The following is a 23,814-nucleotide window of genomic DNA, read 5'->3' as shown; positions in this document are numbered from 1 at the left end:
TCTACAGGATTTGCTGCTATTTACCAGTTCCTCATTAGGGATAATCATTTACAGAGATTTCTCTGAAGGATAGATAGCCCACTAGTCTTTAAACCTGGGTTTTAGATTAGTTAAGAATAAGGGGTCCCTGATCTGAAGTGCATATACTTTGTATATATCCAATGTTGCTGCTGTGTTTGATTGTAAATTGAAATTTTAGATGAAAGTTTATGAAAATTTAAGAATTTTTCTTCACTTATTAAGCAAAAACATGCATTTCTCAATCCATTCTCAAGATTATAACTTGAACACAACCAACTTCTTCAATCTTAAGCTCGATAGTAATGTTTTTGTTTTTATAAGAAGTAACTTATTTTCACCTAGTAATTCTGTAATTTTTATATGGCAGAATCTTTGAGTATTTGGTTGCAAATAGACATTCTAAAAATATAAATGTGGTTATATTGGGCTAGTCTTTTTCTGAGTCACAGAAATAACTCCCTCGCGCTCTCATTTTTTTCAGCAGCCAGGTTTTGTATTATATACAAGAAATATGAATTTAAAAGATTTATTCATGTCCCTAAGAAACTAGAAATATAGCAGAGATGGAAGGCAATCAGATCTTCACTCTGTAGTGTGATAAATGCCCCCACAAAGGGTAAGCACAAAGGGTAAGTTAGAATGCCGTAACTTTACAGGTTTCCCTTTTCATCTTGGTTGTGGGAACAGCCCTGCCATGTGAAACTTACTGCATTGCTTTGTTCTATGTCTGATTGTACCAACATTATGCAGACCCAGCATGTGTGGGTGTCTCACTCCTTCCTTCCCATTTTGAAGTCAAAAGGTTTGGAATTACATGTCATGCAAAAGGCTGCAGTTTCTATTCAGACCAAATCTCATTGTTGCAGGTGACCTTTTAATGACAGATTTTGCTTAATGAAGTTACTTCCACATTGCTTCTGTTAACCCATGGTTGGAAGATTGCTTTGCTAATCTAGAATCCAGGAATTCTATCAAAAGACACATTCTGCAGAAAGGACATTCTCATCAAGTCTCTGATCAATCTGCTTAACAACATTGGCATTGATTTACATTAGTTGGATGTAGCAGAATCCAAGAATGGCCACAATTGTTTGCAGCAGTCTCACCACCAGGCAGAATCCATTTCTCCACCCAATCAATCTGAGTTAACCTGCAACTTACTTTGGCCAATAGAATATGAAAGAAGTTCTGAGTCTAGGCCTCAAGAGGCTTTGCATTCTTAACTCTTACTCTCGGAATTTTGCTGCTGTCATAAATAAGCCTGGACTGAACTGCTGGGTCATGAGATATGTGGCCCAGTTATCCCAATCTCCCATCCACTAGACATGTGAAAGAGCCTATCCTATTCAGTCCCCAGCTGATCTACCTGCTGACCACAAATGCATAAGCAAGCCCACCCAGGATCAACCAAGCCTGGCCAGATCAGTAGAACCATGCAAGTGACTAATAGTTCTTGAGAAGTAATAAATGGTTGTTATTTTAAGCCACTAAGGTTTGGAGTTGTTTGGTATGCAGTAAAAGCTAGACAATAACACTACTATTTTGACGTTACTGCAGTGGTAGTAAGTCCTAGTGAATTTCAGAGCAGAGTAGGATGAAGAAAGGAAGGAAATTAGAGAAAAAGAAAGAAGATAGCATGTGCTTATCACCTTTGCATGCCCAGCTGATGATTTCTTTACCTGAACCAATGAAGAAACAAGTAAACAAGTCTCCTGAATATTTCAGTAGGAGATTACATATAAAGAGGAGATTCAAATCTCTGAATTAATTATAATTCACAAAAGATTTGTCAAATTGAGCCCATGTTATGAATGGCAGTGAATGTTGACAATGTCAATTCCATAATAAGAAAAAATATATAATTCCATCCATTTACTCTTATCTAAAGACACCATGAAATCATTTATTTATTTATTTATTTATTTATTTATTTATTTATTTATTCCACTGCCTCTTCCAAAAGATTAGGAGTAACAGTTGACAGATTGGATAAGTAGTCAGTTACTGATTACACCAGAAACATAACTCACACAGACTTTGGAAAATAGACATCGTCTTGGATTTAAATTTAACAGAACCCTTGATGGGCATTCCTTCTGTCTACCAAGCCCAGGGCTCAGCCAGAGGAAGATAGAAAGAAGGATAAGAAGAGGAGCATAAGGTCTGATTTGGAAAGGTGGTGGGGAGGGATGGCAACATGAGTAGATTTGATCTGATTGCACATAAGGAGCAGTTAAAAAGCCACATAGCCGAAGGTGGCATTGCACAGGGTCAGGGGAAAGATGATCCACTGAGAGTGAGAAGGGCTGCCAGAGACTCATCGAGGGGCCTCTGAACCATCTGTTTAGCCCTCTAGCCTCAGTTTCCTTCTTTGTAAACTTTGCACTGGGCGAGTTATTACATTTCTGGTCCTGAGACAAGTCAACCTATCTTGAGTGTTTGTGCCTTGCTCGTACTTTGAGAAAGTGATCCTAGGCTTCTGATGAAAACTTTTGTTTGTGACAATGATTTCTTCAACCTTTAATGTGTTTTGATTGCCTGGTATGTGACAGGTACTCTGAGAAGCACTGGTCATACCTTGGTGAACAAAATGCCGTCACCGCCTTTGAGGAACTTAAGTATGCACTGTCGAGAAGATTACACAGCAGGGAAAGAGCTATTATGGAGCAAATACCTGGCTCCTCCAGGAAGGAGGATGGGGTTAGCAGAGAAGCCTTCCCAGAGAAGAAAATCCTTTTGAAACAGCTGAGGGAGAAGTAGTAGTAGTCAGATGAAGATGCATTTGTAGGGACTGTCCAAGCATGGATGTTCTTATCACTTGGCTCTACTGCATAGAAGCAAGTAATACTGATGTCCAAATAACTGTACTTAGTGCACTTTATTAGCTTAAGAATGTAAACATTTTAGGGCTACTTTGAGATTTTACAGAACTTTTTATGTGCTTGTTGTCATGGAGCCCTGTTTTATTATTTATGAGAACACGGAAAGACAGAAGAATTAGAGACCTTTAGTCAGGCTTCATCACATTCCATGGAAAGGAGATAATTGCGATTACTAAAAAGATGGCGTGCAGGCAGGTGGCACACTCCAGCACATTGCACATAAAACAAGCCATGCTGGAGAATAAAGATCTGGGAAAGGGTTTCAGGGTTTGTCATGTGTGTGTGTGTGTGTGTGTGTGTTTGTATTCACTTTAATATTAGCAAATTATATTTCAGAACACTTGGAAAATGGAAGATTACTTATAATTTCACTCCTCTTACCACCATTTTTTGAATTTTGAGTATCTTAACTATTTTCCCCCGCATTAAAAAATATGTAATTGTAGTAGACATCCGTATACAATCTAGAATTCTGATTTTTTCACCGCTTAATATTAGAACATAGGATTTTTCTCATCACTTTGTAGTCTTCATAGCAATAGCCATAATTTTAATATCTAAAGTGTATTCTACCCAATGGATACATTGTGATTTACTAAACCATTTTCCTATTTTTGGGACATTTGAGTTGATTACATTATTTTATTATTACCAGTGATGCTATGATGAATACCTGGGTGGCATAGGAATATGGAAGTAGTAGAGACTTTAAATGTTACTTGAGGCTCTTTTCCCCCTTGGTATTCAGAAGAGGACTTTGTTTTTTTCACAGCACAACTAGAGAGGTGCCAGCGAGATAGACTATAATGCGATTGACCCTTCGTGGGATAATGCTATGGGGTAGCCAGGGGGACATACGAAGTTCCGTTATACATTTATGGATAACAGGGGAGAATCAAACCCATAATTTCCACAATGGAAATATTTAACTTGAGGTTTATACAGCCCATATCACTGAAACGGACAATGGAAACTGTGCCTGCAACTACTGTTACAGCTGCTGATATCCATTGCAGACATGGCCCAGGATTTCTCCACTTGGCTTCCCATTCAAAATTTGGAATGGATGCTGTGATTGGTGGAGCAGGGATATGTGCCAGTGACCAAGTGAGGAGACTGGGAAAATTGGCATCTTAACCTGAGCTCTTCAGAAAAGAGAGCCTGAGGCAGAGGCAGGGGTTTATGTACTAGTGTATACATATGAGGGCATGTGACTGAGCTGACCATAGTTTAGCATGAAGACTGAGCAGTCTGACTAGTTGCACGATCTTGTGGGCAAGAGGCTGCAAAAGTGACAGCTTCTCAGGGAAGTCCATTCAGAATGGAATGGAGAATTTATACCCTAGCTCCTGTTTCCCATTGTCACAGGTTTGCCCAGTGTTACATCTGTCCCCTGCACTTTCAGGTTGTACATGCTTGAGCCAAGCAAATGCATTTTCATGTCTCAGCACCAACAAGGAAATGCTGGTGCAGGAGGTTAGAGGTGCCCAGCATTGGCATGAGGTGAGGTGCTGTCAGGCTGTGTCTAGGTGAATCAATGACAATCCATACAGGGTGGTCACTGCAAAGGTGAGACAAAAGAAAATGAATTGGAGCATAAAAGTTATTTGGTGCGATCTTTTTAGCTTCTCTCTTGAAAGGTATGCTCTTTCTGTTAGGAGCCTCCTCTCGCATCAGCTGGGTACCAAAAAAAAAAAAAAGGATGAATGTCCACTTTGATACCTCTGTATTATTTCAGGGCATTTAAAAAGCAAGTTCTACTGATGGGAATCACAGATACTGAAAATAATGATGAAATAAAACCTTGTGAATATATTTCCTGCAGATTAATAGTTCTTGAAATTAAAGACAAAGTCATTTCTGAAATTGCTTTTGGCAATAGTAGTTATTCAAGATGTGGATGTATTGAACGTGTATTCTGGAGTCTGTGTTTTATGGATGCATTCTAACGAGTTTCAAATTTTGTGTTCTCTCTGGTTCTCTGTGCCACTCATAATGTTTCTTTCCAACAATTTGTTTTGTCTTCTCTATGATTTATTGATGAATTGCTTCAAGAACTAGTGATCTTAGACATACATAGTATGTCTTTGGAAAACAAAGGACAAAGAGAATAGAATTTGAAAATTAAATGTAGTGTTTATGGAAGGAATTAAAACTCTTCAGTTACAGTTTTTAGTAACTTTACTTTGTATGTATCAGAGTCATCCTGAATGCTGATGGTCATGGGGCCAGAGGGAAAAAGAGAAAACCCTTGAGTGTCTAGTATTAGCTCTGACTGAGATGATAATTGCCTTTTTGTTCACAACCAGAATTAGTCACACAGCCCCACTACAACCACAAGGGGGCAGGAAGTGCAGTCCTGTGGTATGCCTAAAATGGGGGAGAACCATGACTATTTGGCAAACAGTAACAATGACTACCACAGCAGGGTTGGCATTTTTAGCAGTTAATGTTACAGAAAGCTTGTGTGACAAATAATATGCAGCAGGTTTGAGGCTGTGGTGTGCATGGCATTTTTAGACGTTTAAATTACAGAAAGGCTTATTTGTAAAATGAATATGTAGCAGGTTTGAATGTATAACCACCAACACAGCTGTTCAAAAGGGTTTAAAAAAATCTTTATTTGCTTTAAATTACTGTAAATCTTACTCTGAGTCCCTATTCCTCATAAAAATAGTGGGAAATGCAATCTCAGTCTTGTTGGGGCTCCCCTGCTGCAGAGTTATGCAGTCAGGGGAGATCTTTGGCTTAGCTCAGCATCAAGGAGGTCTGATCTTCAGTCCACTGGGCACTGCTGAAATGTGCAATAGTCAAGCCCACATGTGATCCCTCTGGGGCTGGGGACTTTGCTGCTTCTGGACAAGCTGGGAGGCACCAGAATATCTGCTGAAGCTGGGAAGCCTAGTGGCTAATGGGCCTGCCTCCCCTGGGGCGTCACACTGTGATCCCTCTGAGGTTGCTCTACTTCACCAAGCAGGACCTGAGTGCCTCCCACACCTGGGGATTAACAGCCTTGGTCCCTTTCCCAGTATGAAGTAAACTCTTCCTGTGCTCATGCTTCCTTAAAGGACAAGAAGAGCTGCTGATCTTGAGCAGCTTCTCTTTCTGCAAAGCACTGAAGTTCTGAAGCCACTTATTCCATTGGCACACAAGGTCTGCCTCATGTGATCATTGCCCGTGGTTGAAAGAATTAAAGGAGACCTGTAAAGGCAATTGCCACAGTGAAGTTCCAAGAGTGTGAATGAAGAGTGAAAGTGTAAATCAACTTCAGTAAAAAACAATGGACAGAGCAGGGGTGGGGCTAGGAGAAGAAAATTAATATTTATTGTGTACCCACGATGTGCCAGGCCTTCGTAAAATATTTTAACATGTGATCTCACTTAACCATCACAGCAATACTATGAAATAGAGAGTATGAGCCCATTTTACAGAGGAGGAAACTGAAGCTCAAAGGGTTCTATGTCTGCATAAAAATAGTACTGATAGCTAATATATATATGATACTTACTATATGCCAGTCACAGTATAAGATCTTTATGAATATAAACTCATTTACGTCTCATGATGGTTCCACTATATAGGTGTATATTTCTATTTTAGAGATGAGAAAATTGAGTCATAGAGATTTCAAAAGATTTACCCAAGGTCACGCAGCTAGAAAATGATGAGGTCAGAAATGACTCCTGGCAGTCTGCTCCAAAGTCCATGCTTTAAACCACTGTGCTGTACTGCCGAGTACAGTATAATGCTGTAGGGAGAAGGAGAAAGAGAAAGACAGAGACAGAGAGAAACATACAGAGAGATAGACAGACACACACAGACTCAGAGAGACAAAGACAGAAAAACAGACAGACCGAGAGAGAGGGAGACACAGGGAGAGACAGAGAGAGAGAGAGGCACACACACACACACACACACACACACACACACACACACACACACACACACACACACACACACAGATCATAGACAAATTCTAAAATTTGAGTATATATGTTGAAATTACTTAAGACTTTCTCCAAAGAGGTTCAGTGCCTTTCCAAAGAGTTGAGCCTCAAAATTAGTCCTGGGATGCAGCCTGGCACCTGAGGTCAATGAAGAGTGGACTCTGCCCTGTCTTCTCATACAGACACCCAGCCCCTTTGAGCTGAAAGGTAAGTTAGCAATGTCTGCCATTGGCTACGATTGAAACAGAAAGGCTGTGTCAGCATTCCAAATGGGGTGGCTGATGACTTGGCAGTTAAATACTCAAAACAACTTCCCTGAAGATGGAATATTAAGAGCATGCTTTTTCTTTCTCAGGTGCCATTTCTTATCACCTGGTTGGCTAGAAGCCAGATGCTTTTAAACACTAACACTGTTTAAATTTCTTGGGGTCAACTCTTTGTAAACAGTGCTGGTGTTTGTACAAAGTAACATTGGCCCTTGACTATAAAAGCTTAAATATTCTTGGCTTTCCAAGCAGCCAAGTTACTTTTAGCCCAGGGAGATAGGTAAAATATACTAATTTCCCAGAGGGGAAAAAGATCATTTCCCCTTCTTTCAGCATCTTTCAGTGATAACTTCAAATAGGTGAATAAAAAGATTAGGTGTCTTATTCCTGCCATAAAAAGAGGACTAAAGCCCAGATTTTCTGATCCCTTTCTGCTAATTAAAGTGCAGAAGACTAGATTCCATGGATTTTGTTTTACTAACCCTTCCAAAATGTATAGACTGATATGGTATTTTCAGACTGCTTATCTTTGAATAAAATTTATACCCAGTGATCATATTTAGTTTTAATGTTATTACTTGGTATAGCTATTCTAGCATCAGACACAAGGACTGTAAGTGATCATCCCATGAACTACTTTACAAATGATTTGGCTTTTTTTAAAAAAAAAAAAAAAACCACAACAACGTGAATAACTAATTGTATACTCAATTAGTATAAATAGCTAATCTGATTTGATCAGATGATCAAAATCCATATGGCTCATATATCAAAACTCATCTGGGATCACAGATAGATACCCTCTGCTTGATGCATTAAAAAATTCCTGAAAAGCGCACAAAAAAACAAATTTTGTTTTATAACAAATCGAATTATAATTTATAACTACTAGAGAAACTGGCTATGTGAAGGTCTATCATGATAAACTATTTTATGAATCAAATAACGACCTTCAATCTTCATTTATTAAGTTATGTCTTTTCTTTATTCTTTCAGAATAGATTTGAGGCATACATTGCAACTCATAGTTTGTAAATTTGAATATTTGGGTTTGTGAAAACTGGTAGACTAAACACGCAAACATAAAAATGCTTTAAAAATTATCCTTCCTTCCGCCGGGCGCGGTGGCTCACGCCTGTAGTCCCAGCACTTTGGTGAATCACCTGAGGTCAGGAGTTTGAGACCAGTCTGGCCAACATGGTGAAACCCCACCTCTACAAAAAATACAAAAAAATTAGCTGGGCGTGGTGTCAAGTGCCTGTAATCCTAGCTACTCGGGAGGCTGAGGCATGAGAATCACTTGAACCCCGGAGGCGGAGGTTGCAGTGAGCCGAGATCGCACCATTGCACTCCAGCCTGGGTGACAGAGTGAGACTTTGTCTCAAAAAAAAAAAAGAAAATTATCCCGTCTTCAAAATAATTTCTGTAAATTGTTAATAACGTCTAAAATGACTATTGAAAGATTAAAATATCTTTTATCATATATGCCAAAGAGTGTTCATGACTAGCAGAAATTTACCTTTGACTGTTTATCAATTTATAATTGTAGGATTTCAGTTCCTTCCATTAAAAGTGTGGCCTAGATTATAGCACTTGCTGGCATTTACTATTTTGGTCATCCTATTACAGATGATTATAGAGAGATTTGTAAGTGCTTTGCTATTTTAAAATTTATTTCCAGGTCAGTCTGAAAATTTTTACTTTTTCAAAAGAAAACATAGACTCTTGTGGGTATGTTTACATTGTAGTATTTAAATTTATGCTGAATTTACTGTTTATATGAATGATCAGATCCAGTTAAATACATTTTTATCTACTTCTATGGAGATTTATGAAAATAAAGCAAAAGCAGGAAGAAGGTAATGACTTACACAGTAATTGTTATTTATAATTTAAGTACATTAATTATGGCAAGATAAGTTATAAGCAATGGGAAAAACCACTTGTTTTTAAGTCTATGCATATGTGTGTGTGTATGTATGTGTATACATATATATTCCTGTTACATTAGAAGGTTTTTGCTTGAATTGTTTCCTAATTTCTCTCTTACTGATACATATATTAATGTGCTATGGATTATGATGGCTATTATCAAAATATATAATATATGTAATATTGGAAAATTTATCTTTCATAGAAACTTCAAACAAAAGTGACATTTAAAATTATATGTGATGAACACATTTTACCATGTGCAATACATGCATTTGATATAATTTTGCCACAGAAATAATAAAACTAACAAAAGTGTGCTGAATATTATTTCACGTGGTGGGGTGTAAAGGCATAACGCTTTCGTTTTTGCTTTATATGGCTAGCTCCCCATCATTGCACTAGTGTTGGTTTTTCCTTTTAGTTCCTTTTGACCTTTTAGCTCTTTCCACCCTTCCATCTTTCCTAGCCCAGAAAACAAGTGAAGGAGGAAATTGGTTTCTTTATGAACTCTCCTTCCAGCCACAATAATCTCAGATTGACTCCACTCTCAAGATCCCGTGCTAAGCTTTGTGTTTGGATGGAAACCCAAAACATATTGTAAAATTTAATATTGCATTTTCATATGCTTAAACCTAATTTACCTTTTAGAAAAAAAATTTGCATATTTCTTCCTTCTTAAGGGCCCACACACACAATGTGGAAAATGCTTGGAGGCAGGATGGTGTGATAGGTTCTCTGGAGGTTTCTGAGAGGGGCATTGAAGTCGACTTATGTTTCTCTTTTTTTCTTCTCCCTAAGCTTTAGTAATATGAAACCTGGCAGGGATGTCTTAAGCCAGCTCTGCACGGAAGGTGGACCTAAATTGCTCTAAGCTGATGAGCTGACCCTCCTCTCCACTAACCCTCCACCTCCACCTTTTCATTTCTGAGATGAAACTTTGAAAATTATTATTATTATTATTATTTTTTGCAGGAAGCTGTGTCTGCAGACTATGAACAGAGGAATCGTCTCCACTGCTCGCTGACCCTAACCCATTGGGTCTCTGGCTAAAGCAGAAGAGCCACACACCTGAGGGGAGGGTGTTCGCTCTGAACACACAGCTTCAAGGATGTTCTGCTCTAATGGAAAGGCTCTAGACTGTAGCTAAGACTTTCACTCGTCCAGATATTTACAGTTTGAAGAACTTCCCTCCTGATATTTTTGGCAATAAAGGAGAAAATCATTTCTCCTCAGAGCATTTGAAATTGGAAAAATAAACGTGCTGTGTGCAGCTGAATCTTCTAAGCCTTTGACATTTTTCAGTGGCAGGATGGAGGGTCCGTATGGACAGTCAGACTTGAGGGCTTGAACACTTACAGTCTTTGCGTCTGCAAAACCTGGATAATCACTCCATATACCACCTGCCGGGAACTAATTTTCTTGTCATTTCATAAAAAAAGATTCCCAGTCTTCTAGACAAGTTGCAAGGACTGACTAACGCGGGGGAATGCTTGCATATCAGCAGACCAGAGGTGGTGTAGACGCCAAGCGTGGACCGAGTCCCGGGGCGCCCCAGAAGTGCCTTCTCCCTGAGCGACAGAGTTAATTCCTCGCATTAACAGCTATGAGTCCCTCTTGGGTTTCTCCCACTCCCAACACCCTTCTCTGAGCCCCTGGCCACCGTCGCCGTCTCTTCTCCTCTCGCGCCCCCCTGACCAAACATCCCTTTCATCAGGTGGGGTTGGGGTGTCTAGTTTTCGGGAAGGATCGCGCAAGGGTTAATGATGAAAGCTGGCGACCAGGTGGGGCGCCCACACCCGCCCCCGGCCACGGTGGGCGTCGGAGGTGAGGGGGCGCTATTCGGGCAGCACTGCTCCGGGTGGCGCGCGGGAGAGCTGCCAGGCTGACGGAGAGGCCGGCCCGAGTGGGGGCCGCTCCGTCGCCGCCGCCGCCGCCGCCGCTGTGATGCGGAGCCGGTGCTGCGCCGGGCGGTGGAGTCAGAGCCCGGGCGCGGGAGCACGAGCTGCAAGATCAGCACCAGCGGCTCCGCCACCTGCACCAGCTCCCGGGCCCCGCGCTGCGCTCTCCGCCCCGCCGCACTCGGGGCCGTCGCCCCGCGCTCTCTATGGATGTCAAGGCGGCCCCCAACGGGGTGGCCACTATCGAGGACCGGATCCTGCGGATCACCGGCTACTATGGCTATTATCCAGGTTACTCCAGCCAGAAAAGTAAGACGCCGCGCGGCTGCCCTGCGCGAGGCGGGGAAGGGATGTGGGCGCGCAGGGGTGCCGCGGGGATGCGGACGGGCGGGCGCGCGGTACGGACACCTGCAGCCCTGCGGGCGCTGTCAATACCGCCTTCCTGGCGGCGGGGACCCCCCGGGGAGAAAAGTATGTCCGCTGTCCTCGGTGCTGAACCGTGAGAGGGCAAGGGGCCCGGCTGGGTGCGCCCAGGAGTTTGGAAACAGTCGTAGCCTTGCGGGAAGGTGCGGAGGGGACCTGGTGAGCGCTCGTGACCGCCGTCGGCCGGCTCACCCTGGTGGATTTACGCCCGGAGGAGGCTAACATGGCTGTTCACTTAGCGGAAAGTCAGCCCTAGGGGATACATGCCCCGAAAGCCCCTACTGCGTGCGGGGCGCTGGGGACGCAGGCTGGGGAGGCTCGGGGGTGGGGCTGGTGGGGGCGGCCGACCCAGACGTAGGTCCCAGCGCTGGTGGGGTCAGCTCGTTCACTCCGGGCTGTTGAGACGCTGCCAGCGCGGGAGTTACTCCGGTTACAATATCTTTAGGAGGTTCTTCACCCTGGGAAGAGAAAAGAACCTGCTCAGGTCTCCGAGCCCCAGAGCTTGGAGCCAGAGACCCGTGCAAAAGACTGGGGGCGTGGGGGGGGGGGGTCTGAGAAGGGGAGGCGACAGGGCCACCCGCCCCCGCCGCACGTCGCGGTCACCGCTTTCTTCCAGCTAAGCGAGGTCATGCAGCGTGGATGCTTTCACGTTTTTGGACCAGTTTTGGTGGGAGGGCGATGAGGTGTGCTCTGCTCGCAGTCCCCCTCCCCCAGTACACAAACCCACTAGATATATTTGCTGGGATTAGTTCTACTGGCGACTGAAGTGCAGCTCATTTTTCTTCGAATTGGAGGAGTAGCTGCGGTTTAGTTTCTATGCAGGTGGGCTTTCGCTTTTTTCTTTATCAATGCATTTCTGTTGCAATAGATGGAGCTTAATTGATGTTTTTGCCGTTATTGTTGTCAGAAGCTTGGAAGCTCCTAGATGCATTTCTGATACGTATTTTTCTATGACATTTGGGGTGCAATCAACATTACAGTTTCTGTGATGCGTGGGACCCACAAAAATTCCGGCACAAAGACAAGAAAACACTATTTTTTCATGTAACTTTCTCCCCTACCATGCTTCCTCTCTATTGAATAATAATTCAAGAGCTTTGTTCCATGGGCTGTTCTCACACAGATATTTTCTAGTTCGATATATCGTCTGGTTTCCGGAAAGGCCTATCTGATTTGGATGGTTTCTGTATAGCTGTTTTTAGCATTATGGGCTTAAATTATTCATTTTCCATACAAAAGTAATTATATAGTGTTAGAATTTTCTGGAAAGAAAATAACACACTGTGGAATGCCCTTTGAAGTACTATACACTCAAAAACTTCTCCTTTTTTATTGGCAAAGGATTTCTTTTTTAACCCTGGAAACATAAGTAAAGGAACTAATATATCTTGTGGAAATTACTTGACTTTCACCTTTGAATATTTTAATTAGGAACCATGGGATTTTAGTGGCTTAGAGAATGTAGAAGCTGTGTGTGAAATTACAAGACTCAGGGTGGTTTATTATTGTAATTTTTATGACAATGGAACTTTGGCTAACAATGAACAACCCAAAAAGAATACTGAAAAAGTGACATTTTAGATAAGGACATGTTCATATTATATTTTTGTACTTGCTCAAATAGCTGCACATGCTTCATTTGCAATACAATAACAGGACAAAAAAAGGGAAGAGCACTGGCCAAGGCTATAACTGGTAGCCAAAAGGGATAAAGATTAACTTGGCATGGTTATTTGTGATGGGCACTTACCTACCTAAGTTCAGACCATAGAGTTAAAAGAGTGAAGGCAGAGAATCTCACAAGAAGAGAGAATTAAGTGATAGTCAGATAAATCTCAGGATGCTCATGCTTTCGGAAGTAGAGAAAGATTGCTATTTTGCACAGTGAGAGATTGAGAGAGGAGAAAGCTGGAGGAGGGCCAGGGAACCGAGCACCATGAAATAATCCTGTCCTAATGCAGGCTTCAACTAGTAAACAAACACACTGAAGCAAACCGGTACAATATGGTCAATTGATTTGGCTGTTACAGGGAATGAGCAACAGCTTAGGGGAAGTCTCGAAAAATATACTTAAGAAAAGGCTACAGTGATGAATATATAATATGTGAAAGCAAGGTGACTTTCTCATTTCCTGTCTGATCACATATGAAGGACAATCTCTAGATATCTATGCCATTTACCTTTTTGGAGATAGATGGGGACTTACCTCTAAGAAAATGCACTGAAGATCAAGCCTTCTGTTAATGCATCCTGCTGTTTGCTTGTACCTTGTTCAGAAAAAATTCTAGTAGTCAGGCTGATGCAAAAAAAGAAACATGATAGAATTCAGATAAATGAAGGTACTTTAATGGGCAGTAGGGCATTTGTTTTATTTATCCTGTTCAATTAATGAACAGTTATTGAGTAAATATAAATAAGAAATCTGGATACAAAGATGATTAAAGGTGGGTGCAGTGGCTCATGTCTATAATCCTAGCACTTTGGGAGGCCAAGGCAGGAGGATTGCTTGAGGCCGGGAGTTCAAGACCAACTGGACCAATGTAGTGAGGCACTGTTTCTATATTTATTTAAACATTTTTTTAAAAAAGATGATTAATGCATAGTGTGGTTACTTAGGTAGGGAATAGATTCATTCATTCAACAAGTGTTAATTGAGCACCTCCTATGTGTCAGGAGTACACCAATGAGCAAAACAGACAAAAGTATTTTCCTTTTAAGAACTTAAGTTCTAGTGGGAGCGAACAAGACAATAAAGAAATAAACAAGTACATAAATTATTTAGTATGTTTCAAGGTGATAAGTGCCTTTTGAAAAATTACAACAGGATAAAAAGGATAAAATATTCTGGGGGTAGAAATTATCACAATTTTAAATAGGCTCATCAGGGAAGTCCTCATTGAGGAAGTAACAATTCAGCAAAGACCTGAAGGATATGAGGGAGTTAGCCATATGGACATCCAGAAGAAGACATTCTGGGCAGTGGGAATAGCTAGCGCAAAGCTCTGAGGTAGAGTACAACTAGCATGCTGGAGAAACAGCAGGGAGGCCTGCATGGCTGAAGTGGAGTGAACAATTGGGAAAGTGGTTGGAGATGAGGTCACTGAGGATCCAGGAGTGCAGATAAAGGAGGGCCTTAGAGGTCATTGTCAATCCTTTGGCTTGTATTCTGAATGAAATGAGCATTTGAAGAGTTTTGGGAGAAGAGTGATGTGACTTATCTTACACAAAGATCAGTCTCACTGCTGTACTGGGACAGGGTGAAAACACCTAATTAGTATGTTATTGTGATAACGTAGGTGAGACATGATGGTGGCTTGAACCAGAGTTGTAGCAGTAGAAGAAGAGAAAGGTGGTCAGAGTCTGCATATATTTGAAATTAGAGCCAATAGGGTACCCTGATAGATTGGATATTCTATCTGTAAGAAAGAGAGGAGTAAAAAATGACTGCATCTTTTCTGGTTTGACTAAGTTTGAGTTGCCATCAGCTGAAGTGTGGAAGGTTTCAAGGTAGAGAAACTTTGGAAAGGGGTGGGGGGTGGATTGTCAGGGGATAAGGATAACGTTTTAGAGATACTAAATGTAACTGGAGATGTAGAGTAAGCTTAGAGTTCAGAGTAGATGTCTGACTGGAGATATAAATTAAGGATTTGCCAGTACTTGGGTGGTATTTAAGGCCTAAGACTGGATGAGACCTCCAAGGAATGAATGCATATAGAGAAGAGAAGAGGCAGAAGGATTGAATTTTGAGACACTCTGACATTAAGAGGTTCAGGAGAAGAAGAAAACCATCAAAGGAGATCAAGAAGGAGCATCCGGGAGATAGGAGGAAAACCAGGAACATGTGATACCCTGGAAGCCAGTAAATAAAGAGTTTGAAGGGGAAGAGATTAGCTGAGTCCAATGCTATTGAAAGGTCAAGTAAAATGAAGACTGATTGAATTTGACAATTAAAGGTCATGGGTGATCTTGACAAGAATGTTGATAAGAGCACATAAGGATAGATAAAATGGATTAGAATGTGTATAAGAGAGAATTAGAGGGAAGAATTGGAAACTGTGAGTATAGATGACTCTGCAAGGATTTTTGTGCAAAGGGGAGCAGAAGAAATGGAGGAAGCAGGCTCAAGAAAGTTTTTCTTTCTTTAAAGATTGGAGAAATAAGAGCAAGTTTGCATGCAAATGAGAATGATTCAATAGAGAAAGAAAAATTAATGAAGTTGGAGAGATAGTGTATGGAAACTAGTGCACAAGAGAAGGGACATTGCCTTAGATAGGAACATGGATATAGGGTAAGGTGTGTGGGGCCCGTTTGGGAAAGTGTATAACTGAGATGGTGGGAGTCTGTTGAGGTTCTCTTCTGGTTGCTGCAGTCTTCTCCAAGTAGGAAGAGAGATCACCAAATGAGAGTGAGGATGGTGGAGGACATGGTAGAGGCTGGAGGATAGAGAAGGTATGAATAGTTAAAACAAATAAGGAGAGTGAATGGACTGGGGAAGTGCGCTCAGGTTGTCTGGTAGCCTTAAGGGTCCATTTAAAGTTTTTGGTCACAAATTTAAAGTAAGACCAGCCAGTAGGTTGGCTCATTCATTAACACAGTAAAGGCATGGAACAAGTAGAGATAAGGATATAACCAGAGTTACAGATTATCCAATGGGTATTAAAAAATAGGGACAACAGAGTTGTATACAAAAGAGTTGTATTAATAAAATGATTGATCATGGAATTTAAACCTGGTAAGCAGAGAAGAGGAAATCTAGATAATTAGGCACAGGGAACAGATGGTAGGGTCCATGAATTAGAGGTCTCAGTAGAATCAAAGACTAGTGGAAGTTAGCTGGAAAGGTAGGAGGTGGTGGGTTGTATGCTATAAGAAACTTAATTCATTTCCATAAGTCAAATGAAAGGATAAATTCATTCATGTTTTATTGTATTCCATTATTGATATTTTTGAGGTGAGTATTCTTTTTTGTGTGTTTGTATAGGGAAACAGTGTGTTGATGTATGGTTGAATTAAACCCTAGTGGTTTGGAAATTGATTATATCCTTAAACCTGCCAGCAACTGGCTCTGAGACCTGGGACACCTCTTGGTGGACATTGATTTTCTTGTCTGTGAAAAAGAGAGTTGAAATCACTGTTTTAGAACAGCCATGCAGTAGGTCAGCTTTGACAGCTTTCAAAACAGTCCCACCTTCCCTGGAAAGATATCAGTAAAGGAGTGCATTTACTTCACCTCTCTTCACCCACCTTTGGTAAACAGTTGCCTCTCTTTGTTCTGTGCCTTTGCACCTGTTGGCCTTTTGTTTTTTCTATACTCCATTAGTGATCAGGTTCTATGATGGTTGTCTATTGGAAGCTGCAATTTGTAGTAAGTATTTTCCCTTTTACTTTGGTACCAGCTCTGGTATCATCCCCACTTCAAAAAGAACTCTACCCGCTTCTGGCTCTCTTGGCTCTCTGGGTGCTTGGACGGCTGCTATGACTTAGCATTCCCCAAAGTTCTAGCTTCAGCTGTGTCCTCTCACTTTCTGCCTTCCCTGAGTGAGCTCATTTAATCCCATGGCATTACCATCTTTGGTGTGTCTGTACTTCTAGGCCCACTTTTTCTGAACCCACACCTGTATTTCAAAATTCCTTCGAACATTCTACCTGAATGTCCTCCAGCCATGTCACACATAAAATCAAAATCATCATTCTGTCCTTAAAATGTGCCTTTTCCTTCTCATTATGCATTTCAGCTTCTAATGTCTATATCCAACCAATTGCCCAAGCCAGAAACTCTGAGTTATCCTCAGCTTCTGCCCTTTCCCCTTGCCCTATAATCAGTTAATGAATCCTGTGCGTTTTACCCCAGATATGTGTTTTCCAGTCCTGCGATCACTGCCTTCTATCCATCACATCTTTTGCCCAGCCTCAAGTCCTTCCAATCCAGCATACACACCTTAAAAATATTTACTTCCCCACAGTGCAGATGTGTTCATCTCACACCCCTGATCAAATACCTGAAGTAATTTTTCACTTTCTGTGGAATAAAGTCCAAATTACTTAGCATGCCACAATCTGAACCCAGCTTATATTGTTCTATTTTAGCACACATTTCTCCCCCCTACACCACAATCCTCTAATTGCCTAAGTAATACATGGTTAATGCAGAAAATCTGGAAGGCAGAGAGCAAAGGGAGATTAAAACAAAATTACTCATAATTCCACTACCAGAGATGATTAATGCTAACATTTTGGTATATATCCTTTCAGTCTTTTTTATGCCCATGGACACACGCAAGTGGCTTTTATTTTGTACTGCACATTTATCTCGTTGGTCTATATTGTTTGTAATAACTTAAATTTTAGTGGATGCATATAGTCTTCCATATATGCAAGCACTTTAATCTACTTCACCAATCACTAGTTGTTGAATTTTTAGTCCAACTTTTCCTTTTATTTCTCTTGCTCTGTCTTCCTCCCTCTCTCTCTCTTCCTCCCCCTAAGCCCCCTTTCTTTTTAAGAGATAGGGTCTTACTCTGTCACCCAGGCTGGTAGTGCAGTGGTGCAATTATAGTTTACTGCAGCCTTAAACTCCTGGGCCCAAGCCATCCTCCCACCTCAGCCTCCTGAGTAGGACTACAGGTGCGTACCATCACACTCAGCTAATTAATTAATTTTTTTTTTTTTTTTTTTTTTTTAGAGATCAGGTGTTGCTATGTTGCCCAGGCTGGTCTCAAACTCCTTCAAGTGATCCTCCCACTCCTCCCACCTCGGCCTCCCAAAGCACTGGGATTACAGGTGTGAGCTACTGCATTGGCCCAACTTTCCTTTTAGATCTTATATCCCATATGGTCTTTGCACACTCTGGTCATAGTCTCATCATGCAGCTCATTGGTTCTTTTCTTTCTTTTTTTTTTTTATAGTAATTCTTTTTTTTTCTCCTTTTTTTAAAATTATACTTTAAGTTCTAGGGTACATGTGCACAATGTACAGGTTTGTTACATACATATACATGCTCCATGTTGGTGTGCTGCACCCATTAACTCGTCATTTACATTAGGTATATCTCCTAATGCTATCCCTCCCCACTCCCTCAACCCCACAACAGGCCCTGGTGTGTGATGTTCCCCTTCCTGTGTCCAAGTGTTCTCATTGTTCAATTCCCACCTATGAGTGAGAACATGCAGTGTTTGGTTTTTTGTCCTTGTGATAGTTTGCTGAGAATGATGGTTTCCAGCTTCATCCATGTCCCTACAAAGGACATGGACTCATCCTTTTTGATGGCTTCATAGTATTCCATGGTGTATATGTGCCACATTTTCTTAATCCAGTCTATCATTTATGGACATTTGGGTTGGTTCCAAGTCTTTGCTATTGGGAATAGTGCCACAGTAAACATATGTGTGCATGTGTCTTTATAGCAGCATGATTTATAATCCTTTGGGTATATACCCAGTAATGGGATGGCTGGGTCAAATGGTATTTCTAGTTCTAGATCCTTGAGGAATCGCCACACTGTCTTCCACAATGGTTGAACTAGTTTGCAGTCCCACAAACAGTGCAAAAGTGTTCCTATTTCTCCACATCCTCTCCAGCACCTGTTGTTTCCCAACTTTTTAATGATGGCCATTCTAACTGGTGTGAGATGGTATCTCACTGTGGTTTTGATTTGCATTTCTCTGATGGCCAGTGATGATGGCAGCTCATTGTTTTAATGACATTATTGTGCCCATGCTCTTTTGCTTCTCAGTGCTTTACTGCACTTTGGCCCCAGTGCTCCCTCTCTGTCTCCTTCATCACCCTGCAGAAAGTTCCTATTTATCTTTTTTTTTTTTTTTTTTTTTTGAGACGGAGTCTTGCTCTGTCGCCCAGGCTAGAGTTCAGTGGCGCGATCTCGGCTCACTGCAAGCTCCGCCTCCCGGGTTCACGCCATTCTCCTGCCTCAGCCTCCCGCGTAGCTGGGACTACAGGCGCCCGCCACCATGCCCGGCTAATTTTTTGTATTTTTTAGTAGAGACGAGGTTTCACTGTGTTAGCCAGGATGGTCTCGATCTCCTGACCTCGTGATCCACCCGCCTCGGCCTCCCAAAGTGCTGGGATTACAGGCGTGAGCCACCGCGCCCTGCCCTTATTTATCTTTAGAAGTGCAGTTTAAATGTGCTGTCCTCTGTAAAGCTTCCCGAATGCCCCAGGCTGGCTAATCCTCCCTCTGTGCTCCTGTAATGCTGTGTATTCACCTCTGCTCCAGCATTTAACACACTATTTTGGGCCTTTTGCTTTGCACAAAACTATCTCACCCATAGAGCTTGGGGAGAGCAGGGGATTTATCTTTATTTATTTCATTTTAGGCAAAGTGGTATATTTTGTTGCTCAATAAAGTTTATTGTGCTAACAAATGAAATATTTAGTTCCATTTGAAGAAATTAGAGAGCTAATTATTTTCACACAGAAAAAGAAAGAGTACATGATGGTAGTAGTGATTAGAGAAAAAGAAAAAAAATACCAGCAATGAATGAATCGAATAGACGTACTTTAAAGAATGAGAATACACTAAATGGTGTTTTATGATCATTTTACCTGCCTGGTTGTAACTTCTGCATTTGTGCATCCTTACTTCCTTCTTAAGATTTTCTGTGCTTCAATTGGGGAAAAGGCAACTTTTTTTTTTCTGAGATGAAGTCTTGGTGTGTTGCCCAGGCTGGAGTGCAATGGCATGATCTTGGTTCACTGCAACCTCCGCCTCCCAGGTTCAAGTGATTCTCCTGTCTCCACCTCCCGAGTAGCTGGGATTACAGGCATGCACCACCATTTCCAGCTAATTTTTTGTATTTTTTAGTAGAGACGGGGTTTCACCATGTTGGCCAGGCTGGTCTCGAACTCCTGACCTCAGGTGATCCACCCGCCTTGTCTTTCCAAAGTGCTGGGATTACAGGTGTGAGCCACCGTGCCCGGCTAAGGAAAAGGCAATTTTTAAAAAACACAGAGTAGAATAAAGTTACTGAATCATAAGAAAGAAAATGTGGTTTCTCCTCTTTCTTCTTTTGAAGTTGTTAGTATTGATCTTCCTGGTACAATATTAATACTGTATAACTCCTATGCACTTTAACTGGAACAAGTTATGAAATTCTCTATTACTAGTGAAATAAGTGAAATAAATATCTATCCTTGTTCATGTTATGTTTATACCCTGAGAGTAAGATTTGTGCCTCTTTATGTATGAGAGGAAGTGTTTTGTAAACAGTAACAAATAAGTACCATTAATATGTGGTTTTGAGAAGTATTTTGTAATACGGTTTTAAATTAGAACATATAAGGTCTATGTTAATACTAAATATCGTTGTATATGTTATTGATGGTAGATAGTGTGGTAGTTTTTACAGTGTTTATTCTGATGTGTATTTTGCATTTAAAATATAAATTTACATATAAACTGGATATTTGTAATGCAAAATACTACTTTCACTAGCTAATACTTGGATTTAACATTAAATTTTAGATGTACCTTATTTTGAAAGGCTATCTAAGACCTGGTTTGTGGCTACAAGGTCTAATGCAAAGACCACAGACTTTGGCAACAGAAAGACCTAGGTCTATACTCCTGCTATGCTACTTGCTAGCCATGTTTTTAACATACTTTAAGTTCTGGGGTACATGTGCAGAATGTGCAGTTTTGTTACATAGCTATACATGTGCCATGGTGGTTTGCTGCACCCATCAACCCATTACCTACATTAGGTATTTCTCCTAATGCTAGCTCCCCCACCCCCTGACATGCCCCCTGAGCATGGTGGTGCATGCCTGTAATCCCAGCTACTTGGGAGGTGGAGACAGGAGCATCACTTGAACCTGGGAGGCGGAGGTTACAGTGAGCCAAGATCATGCCATTGCACTCCAGCCTGGGCAACACAGCAACCCCCAACAGTGTGTGATGTTCCCTGCCTTGTGTCCATGTGTTCTCATTGTTCAACTCTCACTTATGAGTGAGAACATGTGGTGTTTGTTTTTCTGTTCTTGTGATAGTTTGCTGAGAATGATAGTTTCCAGCTTCATCCATGTCCCTGAAAAGGACATGAACTCATCCTTTTTGATGGCTGCATAGTATTCCATGGTTTATATGTGCCACATTTTCTTAAACCAGTCTATCATTGATGGACATTTCGGTTAGTTCCAAGTCTTTGCTAATGTGTATAGTGCCACAATAAACACACATGTGCGTAAGTCTTTATAGTAGAATGACTTATAGTCTTTTGGGTATATACCCAATAATCGGATTGCTAGGTCAAATGGTATTTCTAGTTCTAGATCCTTGAGGAATCGCCACACTGTCTTCCACAATGGTTGAACTAATTTACACTCCCACTAACAGTGTAAAAGCATTCCTATTTCTCCAGATCCTCTCCAGCGCCTGTTGCTTCCTGACTTTTAAATGATCGCCATTCTAACTGGTGTGAGATGCTATCTCATTGTGGTTTTGATTTGCATTTCTCTGATGACCAGTGATGGTGAGCATTTTTTCATATGTTTCTTGGCTGCATAAATGTCTTCTTTTGAGAAGTGTCTGTTCATATTCTTTGCCCACTTTTTGATGGGGTTGTTTGTTTTTTTTCTTGTAAATTTGTTTAAGTTCTTTGTAGATTCTGGATATTAGTTCTTTGTCAGGTGGATAGATTGCAAAAATTTTCTCTCATTCTGTATGTTGCCTGTTTACTCTGATGATAGTTTCTTTAACCTCCTCTCAGATCAACAGTTTTGTTCCTATAAAATGGGAATAATAATAGTTGCCTCACAGGTAGTTGAGAGGATTATGTAAGACAATGTTTATTGAGTGTCTGGAACAACATCCAGTTCAATGTATGGAAGCTGTTATAATTATAAGGAAATGAATAGAATCAGTTTTATGACTTCAAAGAACCATGCTCACTTTTTGCTTGTAAGTAAATGGCTTACCATTTATTTTTTGGTCATACCCATAATTGTATTTTAAATTGTTGTTATTAAAAATTATGCTACAGCAATTTAAACACAAGTATAAATTGTCCAAGTTCACAACGGTTTTTATTTTTGGTTGTTACTTTCTACTCTTTACCAATTTCTGGCTTGTCTAGTGCTAAAACAGAAACGGGCGGTTCTACCTGGATTGCCTCTTGGCATAGCTTATTTAAAATGGGCTGGAAGCCATCTGTGATGAGGTGATTCCCAAAGGACTGAACTAAAAGAGATGAGGCAAATCGACAGCCAGTGAGTGGCAGAATGGGTCTACATGTCTGCAGATGCATGCAGGTACTCAGGCACCAAAATAGGGTGAAGTTGGGAGAGAGGTAGCAGGGAAAGGTGGAATCTCAGCTGAAGATGGATAGCTTGGGTAGGATGGGGTGAAGATGGGATAGTGAGGGCAAACAGGTGGGGAGGAAGTGAAGGCTGAGGGTTAATTCGGGAATAGTCCATTGGAAGTAGCATTGTTCCTTTCATACATGGAGTGTTAAAAAGACAGTTCTTTTTTTAGCTATGCATGTAGCCACAAATGTAACAGACAGCCTATTTTATGTTCTTCTTTTAAAAATATATCATTATGTTACAAATGTATTTACATGTTTCTACATAGTCTTTGGAGTTATAGTTCTTTTTTTTAAATTATAAAGCATTTAACTACTTCAAGACACAGAGAAATATAAAGAAGAAGGGAAATAATCTTGTTACCCTAACACAAGTACTGTTATTTTGGTTAATTCCTTTCCAGTTTTCCTAGGGCATACAGGATTTCATTTCTTGATTTATTGAGAAATATAAATTGTAGTGTAGTTACAATACAATTTTGTGTCCTGCTTTTTTTCCCACCTAACATTTCAGGATAAGCATTTGTTCATTGATTTTCATTTATCTGCTTTGAGAGGCTGAAATTGGATTCTCCTTTCAAGGATTTTGGCTTAAAGAATTTGGCAAGCTGGTTCTATGCCATTTGAGACTATGTAAAATGGAAAGATGTGGAGTATTAGTGATGGTTTGTTTGGTTTCTAGTCACAAGACTCCACTTGAACTAGCTTAAGCAAAATGGGAGCTATTGAAAAGACACCGGGGAGTCTCTCATGGGTTTGAAGGGGAGGGGTAAGATGGTATAGGCTGAAATCAGGTCCTGGAGGGCTGTGGGGAGAACAGGAAGACTTCTTGCTCTGTCTTTCATCTCTTTTTCTCTGGCACATGCTCCCCATTCTTGTCTCTTGCTTCAGGCTGGCTTTCTCTATTTCCTTGTCCAAATGGTCGAAAATAGCCACTGCCAGCAGTTCCAGTGTTTACGTGTCCTCTATTCAAGAGAGCAGACAGATTGAGCGAGAATCTCTTACTTCTAAATCCAGATTCCTGGGGAAAGAGACATTTTGGCCCAATTTATATCACATGCACACTCTTGACCCTATTGATGGTGGCGGTTTGGAGCAGGGTCAAGTTTCCCAATCATGGCTGCCAG

At 41.0% G+C, this 23,814-nt stretch overlaps 1 protein-coding gene across 1 annotated transcript in view; it reads left to right on the top strand.

Moving 5' to 3' along the window:
• The first annotated feature begins 10,888 nt into the window (after window positions 1-10,888).
• Window positions 10,889-23,814, top strand: part of SLC35F4 (solute carrier family 35 member F4) — a 300,387-nt gene continuing 287,461 nt past the window's right edge. Inside the window, exon 1 of the mRNA XM_019009340.4 lies at window positions 10,889-11,258. Coding sequence (XP_018864885.1) covers window positions 11,156-11,258 — 103 coding nt within the window. The 5' untranslated portion in view covers window positions 10,889-11,155. The remainder of the gene's footprint in view (window positions 11,259-23,814) is intronic.

This window comes from Gorilla gorilla, chromosome 15, assembly GCF_029281585.2.
Source record: "Gorilla gorilla gorilla isolate KB3781 chromosome 15, NHGRI_mGorGor1-v2.1_pri, whole genome shotgun sequence".
Classification (NCBI taxonomy): domain Eukaryota; kingdom Metazoa; phylum Chordata; class Mammalia; order Primates; family Hominidae; genus Gorilla; species Gorilla gorilla.
The sequence above is the reverse complement of the archived record's forward strand: the minus strand, read 5'-3'. Positions and strand labels throughout refer to the sequence as shown.